Genomic DNA, 10,164 nt, shown 5'->3' with positions numbered 1-10,164 from the left:
TTCCACGCTGGGCGCTTTACTTTCAACACGATGACTCTTTAATGCTCTTTATTTATATCAGGAAAACAAGTACTAAGAATTTTTACATTTAGACCCTTGAAGTATTATGTTTTCTCTTTTTCTTGTATATATCCCTACTGTTTGATATAGGATGGTTGTGTAGTATGAGCAAGATATCTTTTTGAGGGCATAACTTAAGTTATAAGTGTTCGTTTTCTGCGTATTATATACCATTTTGAAGTTTGCGGTCAAACAAACCAAACCCATAATGCTTGTGCCATTTTACCGCATGGTCGAGCTAGAAATTCCGCTTCTTTCTTAGTCGTTCTCAGTTTTAAGATTTTTTTCTATTTTTTTTATTCTCTTAGGAATTTTTTTTTCTAGAATTCAAATTTGAACACCGTTTATTTTCCTTTTCTTATTTAGATTAGGAGAATTTTATTATAAAATAATATTTTCGATTTACGTATTTTGGTAAATTCTTAATATTTAGGGTTATTATATAACATGTCCAAAACCCTAAATTTTTCAATTGAGATTTATTCAATAAAAGTTTGTTATTCATAAACTTGTGTTTCGTTTACGTTTTCGTTTCATCAGCTTTCCATGTTGTTGGTTTTTACCTATTTATTATTAAATGATTCTTCAAATAACATAAGTAAGCATATTAGTTAATTACATAGAAGCTGATTTATGTAATCTAGTTCATTCTTTGGGCCTTAATGACCTCCACGAGAATCAAAATTGATCTTAGCAAAAGCATTTTAATTACCATTTTTATGCACTGATTTTATGATAATACAGTTTATAATCATAATGAAAGAGATTTTTTTTTTTTTTTGCATTTACAAGGTTAGGTGATTTTCATACTGAAAAATTGTTTCAATCTTAGAGTTCCTTTTTTTTTTAATCTTACTGTTTTATTCTTTATTTTACTAAAATTATTATTAAAATTCTTATTTTCGGAAAATGACTTCTTCCCTTACAGTTTTTAGGTTGCTATAGGTGACTTATGATTTATACTTTTTACAATATCCAGTTATCCCTTTTGTAAAAACTTTTATTGAAAACCTCCTCTTATCCCAATTACAAATAATTAATAATTTTTTTTAAAAAAATTAATCTCAATGATTTGATGATTTATCATGAAAGTTATATAAAAAAAAGTAAAATTAAAATCCTGTAGGGGTAAAAATGTTGGCCTTCTATTTTTTATTTTTTATTTTTTATTTTTTTAAGATACTGAAAAATGGGGGAGTTAATATCATAAAATTTACGTAATTAGCTGTTTTTGGTGGTACATTTATCAATTTACTGATTTCATTAACAAACCTTTCACAGAAATTGGCGAAACTCGAAAAGGACCGACATAGAGAAAAGTCGAAATATATGCTTAAATAAGAAATTTGAAAGGCTCAGAGACGTAGAGGGAAATTTTGCGGTGGAAGTGGAGATCCTACTCACGAGTCACTTCATGGACAGTCGGTCAACAGCGATACACGAAAGAATAAGAGAAAAAAATGCGACCAGTTATCATGTCGGTCCACAAAATCAATGCAACTTTGTACAGGATTGCTTTAAATAAGAAAAGAATGTATTTATATATATTCTTCAAATTATGCCAACATTATAAAATAAATGCATTTGGTGGTCCTATCTAAATGAAATTTCTGTCTCGCCGGCTCAATTAAATTAAGTAGGCATTTTTATTTAATTTAAAATTAATGATATTGATGGGAATTTTTGTAATAAATAAGTGTTAAGATTAAGTTTTTTAGATAGAAAATCCTTAACGGTTTTTTTTTACAACTATTATTATCTTTTAAGATTTGCTTTTTCTTGGGGTTATGTCCAAATATGTTTAATTTTGAGAGATTACAAAGAATGAGGGTATATTAGCAACTCTATTATATAGACCCTTGTATAAATTAATTTTGTACAAACTGATGTGGTATAAATTTATTACTTGGATGATCATACAAATTAATAAAAAATAAATTATGTGAGTCAAGAAATATTTAATCTAACGAATTGAATTATGTTGCATCAAATTGTACAAAATAAGTTCATAAATGAGTTTTAACTCTATTATTACTCTTGTTCAAATAACCCAAAATTTCAACCAATTTTAGATCATTCAAATTACTATCAATCATGCTTTGAATTATAACAACTAAGCAATTCAAAAACTTTATTCCTTGATATATTATTGGTTGAGCATAAAATAATGTTGCAAAATCATTTTTCAGTGCTCACATTATATAAGAATTTTAACGTGGCTAACAAATTATTATTTCGATAATAGTATTTTCACGTAACACTGGAGTGATGAGGAGAAAGAAAAGAGTAAAAGCGTTGAAAAAAAGAGGATATCTAGAGAGAAAAATCTTGGAAATTATTGTGTAAGATTAATAATTTTAGCTAATTGATCAATGTAATTGGAGCGATTCATTTATGTTTATTTAATAGCTCAAAAAAAGTGTAAAAATAGGTGTTATTTTAGGGGCTGCTGATCTGCCTTATAAAAAATAAAGAGGATGTGTTGTAGTAGGAAAGAAACAAAAATTGAGGTTAGTGATGGAAATTTCACTTCCAAAATGGAGAGTAAACCTTAACTAAATCTTAATCCAGTTTAATTGTTAACTACAGGCAAATATTGAAATTCAAATTTTTAAACAAGAAATAAATATAAACTAATTCTTTGGCCACCCAAGTTCAAATTCTAGGATGGTAGGGAATAAAAAAAATGATTTGGACTTTATTTATCCCTCTATATTTTTAGAAAACAAAAATAAATAGCAAAAGATGGGGCCTTATTTTTAAGAGATACAAATATAATAATTCAATTTTAAATAATAAATTAAATATAAAATAATTTGTAAGTAGAAAAGGTATGATAAAGCCTTAATTTTAGGAGAGGCATTGAGCAATTGCATAAATTGTCCAAGGATTTAGTTGCTTTTGGGTCCATAATTGCCCGTACGATCTTTCGATTCATTTTCTTTCAAGTATTTTTAGACCCTATTTGATAGTGTGATAGGATAATTTAAGTTTTAAATTATAATTAGGCAAACACTTACTATTGTGATTTATAAGTTAGATTGATTTGATTTTATGATTGTGTGATGAAAAATTTATAATATTTTTATTTTTAATTAAAATTATTAACATATTTTCACATATTATAAACCTTTACTTTTTAACTATAATTTTTTCACAGCAATTATATTTTAAAAGTAATAATATCTCAGAACAAAACAAGGCATAACTAGCCATCAAAATGTACTTAAGAGCTACATCAAAGCCTTGCAGCAATAGATAGTGCTCTTATCCTCACCCCCGTCAGTAACAGTCGTTATCCATGTTAAACTATGCTCTTATCTTCACTCTTTATTAGTTGCTATAAACTTCTTAAACTCAAGCTTAAAGAAGTGCCAGATTTTTTGTACCAGACCCCAAATGGTATTGTAGGGTTGTTTATTTTTCTTTACTTTTTTTTCTTAAATTGGAATTTATATTAAGATGAATGAATACAATAACTCGAATAATAGATTACACAATTTTGAGATTTCACATAAATATTTTCCTTTTTTGGAAAAAGAAATTCTCATAAAATCAGGATCCAAAAACCTCAAAGATAACAAGATAGTTCCAGAGGGAAATCTTCTATTAATACAAAAGAATTACTAAAATGAAGTGCAAATTAAACTTAGCTAAAGTATCCGCAATTTGACTGCAGTTCTTTGAGATATATTAAATCCTGAAGTCATGCTTATGACTTTGGCACCATGAATTGTTTTATTTAAACTATAATCCAAAAAAGATTAGTTTGCGTACTTTACTGCCCTTGGATAAACTGAGTAACATACAAAGAATCTAACACATTAATGGTGTGTTTACATTTCTGCAACGAGAATCGAAATCAAAAACCCATTTACTTGCTAAATTACAATGATCTTATTCCTGCAATTACTTTTGATGAATATTTTATTATCTTTCTTATTTGTTTGTTTTGGTGTAAAAGTAGAAGTTACAATATTTAGGTGATGTATATTTTTTAGTCTGAAATTTGAATTTAACTTTATTTTTAGATATTTATTTATTTTAGGTTGTTTTTTTTAACTTATCACTTATTGTCAGACAATTTTATCTAAATAGAAAAAGTAAAAAAAAAATTCACTTTTATCTGAAGTCTGAAGTGAAAATGAAAAATTTTAATTTCAAATCTCAAAAATACCCTTAACAATTCATGTATTTCCAATATTATATATAAACCTAATATTTTTGTATTATTCTTGAAATTATTTTTTTAATTGTTTTAAAATTTTATTCACATGATAACATTAACTAAACTGAAATATTGAATAAATCAAATTATGTCCATTATGATGAATAAAAAAAAAAAAGTGTTGACTTTATAATAAGAGTTGATATTGTAATTACATCTTTTATTACAAAATTAAATTAAGATCAATAATGATAGTTTTTTTTAATGCTACCAAACTAATTAACCTGTGAAAATTATAAATTGTTAAGAACAAATATTGAATCATTTAAAAGGATATTTATGTCAAATTACTAATTTTTAAATTTTTTTTTTCAGATGTTGAAAAAGAAAAAATAAACATGTCATTAAGATATTTTCATTCAGACCTATTCATATTTTAGATAAAAAAATAAATGCAACCTTAGTGCTTAGTTAATGGCTTATTTATTTAATCGCTTCATATCTAGATCCGAAATAAAAATGCTTAGTTTCGGATATAGAGCGAAAAACATAAATTCACGATGGATATGGAGTAACTACAAATTTAAATTTTTATTATGAATTTAAATATGAGGTTGAGTAGATCTGTCGTCCCATCTACAATTGGGAGGTTGCTATGTTACAGAATCTGTAACATACGCACCCAATGAGAGGAGCACACATGTCTTAAGGGGAGAGAAAAGCCAGCAAATAGGTGTGTACGGGAGTTGGCTAAAGCTGGATCTGTAAGTTACAGAATCCGTAACTTAGCCAGCTCCCTACACTTGGGGTGTCAATGTCATGATAATAAGATCACATGGACTCGCAAAATTGTATGGTCAAATTAGATGCGGGCATGCGGGTACTGTCAGTTTGTCCAAAACCGAGCCGAATTAAAAAAAATTAAAAAAATAAAAACCTAGTCGGTTCTTAAACTATCGAACCAGATCAAGCCGGATCAAACATTAATGAAGGGATGAATTTATTTACCCCAAAAGACGAACTTATAAGAAGAAGAAACATCGAAAGTCAAACGAAAAGTAGAGTAAAAGAAGAAAAAAAAATTACTCAGATCTCCGGGGCCTCGCTTAATAGATATATATATAACCTGCACGACCTCCAGCTCCCTCTAAGAGGCCTGTGTCTGGTTCATTGTCACTTGAAACTTGCACTTGTCTTCACGTTCTCAGAAAATTAGTCAAACAATGAGCGATTCCCCTATCACACTTCTTGTTGTTGGGGTTCTGATCGCCTGTTGCTTGACCCATGTGAGATCTGATTCTTCCGATCACCGCTTCAAGGTCGGTGACCCTGTCCCTCTATACGCCAATAAGGTTGGCCCTTTCCACAACCCCAGGTAACTCTTATCATTTTTTATTCTTTTGGTTTTAAGATCTGGAATTGGATCCGTGAGATCCTTCTTTGCCAAGGATGCAAATGCGATTCATGCATTCGGGTGTTTACAGTAGATTATCATCAATCCTGCTAAACACGCCCTCAAGAATTCTATGCTCTGATTCTAATTCTTGTTTATTATAATTTGTGATTTCAGTGAAACTTATCGATATTTTGATCTACCATTCTGCTCCCCAGGTTCTTCCTCTTGCCCCTTTTGCTCTAATTTTTGTGTATTAGTAAAACCTCGGGGAAGGGTCAATGGAATTATTCCGATACTGCGTTATGTAGGTGTTAGAATGATTTTCGGGTTTATTTTTTTATGGCAGATGCAATAATAAAAGAGAAAAGGGAAGCACTTGGTGAGGTGTTGAATGGGGACCGACTTGTTAGTGCTCCTTATAAACTCAACTTCAGAGACGAGAAGGACTCTGCTCTTGCGTGTAGAAAGAAGTTGTCCGAGCAAGATGTTGCTCAGTTCCGAAGTGCAGTGGAAAAAGACTTCTATTTCCAAATGTACTATGATGACTTACCCATCTGGGGGTTCATTGGTAAAGTTGACAAGGAAGGAAAGACTCATCCGAGCGAGTATAAGTATTTCCTTTACAAGCATATCCAGTTTGACATTCTTTATAACAAAGACCGTGTTATTGAGATCAGTGCTCGAATGGATCCTCATTCTTTGGTGGACTTGACAGAGGATAAGGAGGTTGATGTGGAGTTCATGTACAGTGTGAAATGGAAGGAAACTGACACCCCTTTTGAGAAGAGGATGGAGAAGTACTCACTCTCTTCTTCGTTGCCACATCATTTGGAAATTCATTGGTTTTCAATTATAAATTCTTGTGTGACGGTTTTGCTTTTGACTGGTTTTCTTGCCACGATTCTCATGCGAGTTCTGAAGAATGATTTTGTGAAGTGAGTTTTGTATTTTAAATTTCTTACCTTCATTTGCTTATCTACTGATATATCTTTTCTTCCTTAAGTGTTCTACCACGTATGTTTAATTTATTGATAGGTATGCCCAAGATGAGGAAGCTGCTGATGACCAGGAAGAGACAGGATGGAAGTACATCCATGGTGATGTGTTCCGGTTCCCCAAATACAAATCTTTGTTTGCTGCAGCCCTTGGTTCTGGCAGCCAGTTGTTTACTCTGTAAGGATGTTACACTGTTGTTTGTTCAAATTTCATTCAGTTTGTTATGATGCCATTTTATGCCAACCATTGATTTTTGATTGAATTGCATTCATTTCCAGCACTGTATTTATTTTTATGCTTGCGCTAGTGGGTGTATTTTATCCATACAACCGAGGAGCTTTATTTACGGCACTGGTGGTCATATATGCACTCACTTCTGGGATTGCGGGATATACAGCTGCCTCTTTCTACTGTCAGCTAGAAGGAACAAACTGGGTATGCTTGAATTAACTATGTCTTGGGCTATTATAACTTCTAGGCATGATCTTTGTAAAAACTGGATGTTGTGAAATAATTTATTTTCAAATTGTTGGTTTGACAGGTGAGGAATCTGTTGCTGACTGGATGCCTTTTCTGTGGTCCTCTGTTTCTGACATTCTGCTTCCTGAACACCGTTGCCATTGCTTACAATGCGACAGCAGCACTGCCATTTGGCACAATTGTGGTGATAGTCCTCATATGGACATTAGTCACATCACCTCTACTTGTGTTGGGAGGTATTGCTGGTAAAAACAGCAAGGCAGAGTTCCAAGCTCCTTGTCGTACGACCAAGTACCCTCGAGAGATCCCACCACTACCTTGGTATAGGAGTGCTATTCCTCAGATGGCAATGGCAGGTTTCCTGCCATTTAGTGCCATCTACATTGAGCTTTACTATATTTTTGCCAGTGTTTGGGGCCACAGGATTTACACAATATACAGCATCCTCTTTATTGTCTTTATCATTCTGTTGATTGTTACTGCTTTCATAACTGTGGCTTTGACTTACTTCCAACTTGCTGCTGAAGATCATGAATGGTGGTGGAGGTATGTAAACTCTCTTGTCTATTTTGATTTTTTTTTTCCTTTTCATCTCTTTAATAATCACAATGTGAAATTTTGAACTGGTTATTTCTTGTAGTTTTTTTTTTTTTTGGGGTCTCTTTTTGAATGTTTGTTTCTGTTTTTGGTTTGATAACTTGAGGTAGTTTATTTCTCTCGGCAAGCTTTTCCCTCTTTTAATCAAAATGTGGTGTCTCATAATTGGTGATTGAATGTTAGATCAATTTTGTTTTGACTTCACCAAAGTTGGAGTTTATTATAAAATATCATCCCACTGCATAGCGTTGAGCAAATTCATATTCCAATAAGAATAAGATTGTGGTTAGCTAGACTGCCCCTTGGGACACATCTACTTTCTTCTATGGCTTAGCTTATTACTTGTTTTGGGTTTTAGACTGTTGTGTTCAACCAGGAGATTACCGAATTTTATTCTGGTTCATTCATTCACCCGTACTGAGCCTACTTACTATATAAGGTGCTTTCTAATTGCTGTATGTTCATTGAAGTTTAGATGTAACTTTAGTGGTTATACGCAGCCCGCTTTTGCTGTTTGGCGCACTTAAGCTTCTTAATTTTTTATGGTTTAAACATTAGCAACTTATTGTTCTTATTGTTTGGTTTTGTTTTCCACATTGGTCTTATTCGTTAACTATTTGTATTTGGGAGGGACGCATATTTTGTTGTGTTGTGTGGATTTTAGCTATTATCATTTTAGGTTGATACTTGATGCCGAAAACGTATTAAGTAAGCTTCCAATGCAATATGTATTGCATTTACTGCTTAAAAATAGACTTTTGGCAAAAATATCAAAAACTACAATTATTTTTGTACTTGAACATCTTTCTGCTTTACCTTTTCTCCCTCCCTTCCTTGAAGGTAAACCAGACGCTATCTTTACTATGAATGGGTGACATTCAGTTCTAAGACCTCATGTTCTAGAATATCTTAGGTGGCAGCAGTGTGTGAAAAGGTTACATTTTGTCTCTCCTGGATGTTAGACTTCTGAGGACCATTTTGGGATTATTTTGACATAAATAGGCTACTGTGCCTTGAGCTGCTGGATGTTCACATAATTAAATTTCTTTTGTGTGGAATAAATAGCTATCACCAGGTATCTTTCTATTAGCCGTGAATTTAATGTTGCCTGCAGACTCTATAATTAAGCCTTCTTTTGGTTGCTATCTCAATTTTTTATTAGGTTTGCACTTGTATATCCTCTTTATATACAGACGATCACTTACCTCTGTATATTATGTTATACTGTGAGCATATTAATTAATTTTTAGTGGTTAAGATATTTGGTTCTCAACCAAGTGTTCAGGGATCAGTTTGGGCAGTCTAGTTGAGACATACCACATCCCACAAGTTTCTGGGCTATCAAGTTCCAGTGTTTGACAAGAGCCCATAGCTGTAGAAGTGGATGAACTGGTTTGAGAGAATGAGGTGTTTTTGGGTATAAAACTAGTGTATATTTAATACATTACAAATTTATGTGGTTGGTTGGCTTTCCAAATTAATTTAACTTGGATCAATTGTCAATTGCTACCTTCATGTTTACTTTTTGGACTAATTTTGGGTCTTGAATTTTTCACAGGTCTTTTCTTTGTGGTGGATCTACTGGTGTTTTCATCTATGCCTACTGCTTGTACTACTACTATGCACGATCAGATATGTCAGGTTTTATGCAGACCTCATTTTTCTTTGGGTACATGGCTTGCGTCTGTTATGGCTTCTTCCTTATGCTGGGCACAGTGGGTTTCCGTGCTTCACTGCTCTTTGTTCGACATATATACAAGTCAATCAAGTGTGAGTAAGGGTTTGTTCAAATATTTTGATTCTAATGTGATGCAATTTCTTTAATTTTTCACAGGGTTTAGGAGTTATCTTGTTGCTAGTTTGTTCATGTTTTTATTAAGGGACCTTGTTTTTTCCCCCCTCTTATTTGCTGTTTTGGGCTATACTTGTAACTTGCTTATAAATAGGCCCCCTGTTTTTATTTGATGTAGAAGGCTTGATATTTACGAAGAGATATGTTGTTCTTTTTACTTCCTATCCCTCCCTCAATTTTCTCTCACCCAAGATCCAACTTCTATGATCTATCCTCTCCTCCGTTGGGCTGGTTCTTAGGACTTTCTCTAGGTTGCTTACTATGAGGTGCATTGCTTTATCCATAATAACTCGATTAAGCATATTTAACAAAATATCAATGCAATTATAATTTTATAGGGTAATTTTTAAAAACCTCCCTTGAGGTTTGAGGCTGTTGCAAGTAGATGGTGAAAATCATTTTATTTGTAAAAGGCCCCCTACCGTTAGTTAAAATTTTCATTGACTAACTGTTCATTTGCTTGCTGTAAAAAGATCTAATATTTATAATTCTAAATATAGATCTTGTCTATGTTATTCTAGAGGAACTCTTATAGATGTAACCTGTTATTCGGATGCCGATTTGCCGGTTACAAGGCGATAGGAAAAGAACTAGAGGAACTTGCCATTTCCTAGG

At 32.2% G+C, this 10,164-nt stretch overlaps 1 protein-coding gene across 1 annotated transcript; it reads left to right on the top strand.

The window, feature by feature from the left end:
• Positions 1-5,235: 5,235 nt before the first annotated feature.
• LOC18040831 (transmembrane 9 superfamily member 2) lies at positions 5,236-9,706 on the top strand. The gene is made up of 7 exons (XM_006431334.2): positions 5,236-5,603; positions 5,799-5,839; positions 5,971-6,559; positions 6,660-6,797; positions 6,899-7,055; positions 7,162-7,646; positions 9,256-9,706. Exons 1-7 carry the CDS (start codon positions 5,452-5,454, stop codon positions 9,473-9,475), a joined length of 1,782 nt encoding a protein of 593 aa, XP_006431397.1. The 5' UTR covers positions 5,236-5,451; the 3' UTR covers positions 9,476-9,706.
• Positions 9,707-10,164: the final 458 nt, after the last annotated feature.

Source organism: Citrus clementina, unplaced genomic scaffold, assembly GCF_000493195.1.
Source record: "Citrus clementina cultivar Clemenules unplaced genomic scaffold, Citrus_clementina_v1.0 scaffold_5, whole genome shotgun sequence".
Taxonomy (NCBI): Eukaryota; Viridiplantae; Streptophyta; class Magnoliopsida; order Sapindales; family Rutaceae; genus Citrus; species Citrus x clementina.
The sequence above is the reverse complement of the archived record's forward strand: the minus strand, read 5'-3'. Positions and strand labels throughout refer to the sequence as shown.

Coding starts and splice junctions, on each gene's coding strand:
- LOC18040831 (XM_006431334.2), top strand. CDS start 5,452: ATGAGCGATTCCCCTATCACACTTCTTGTTGTTGGGGTTCTGATCGCC. Junction 6,798..6,898: donor GGCAGCCAGTTGTTTACTCT/GTAAGGATGTTA, acceptor ATTCATTTCCAG/CACTGTATTTATTTTTATGC. Junction 7,056..7,161: donor AGCTAGAAGGAACAAACTGG/GTATGCTTGAAT, acceptor TTGGTTTGACAG/GTGAGGAATCTGTTGCTGAC.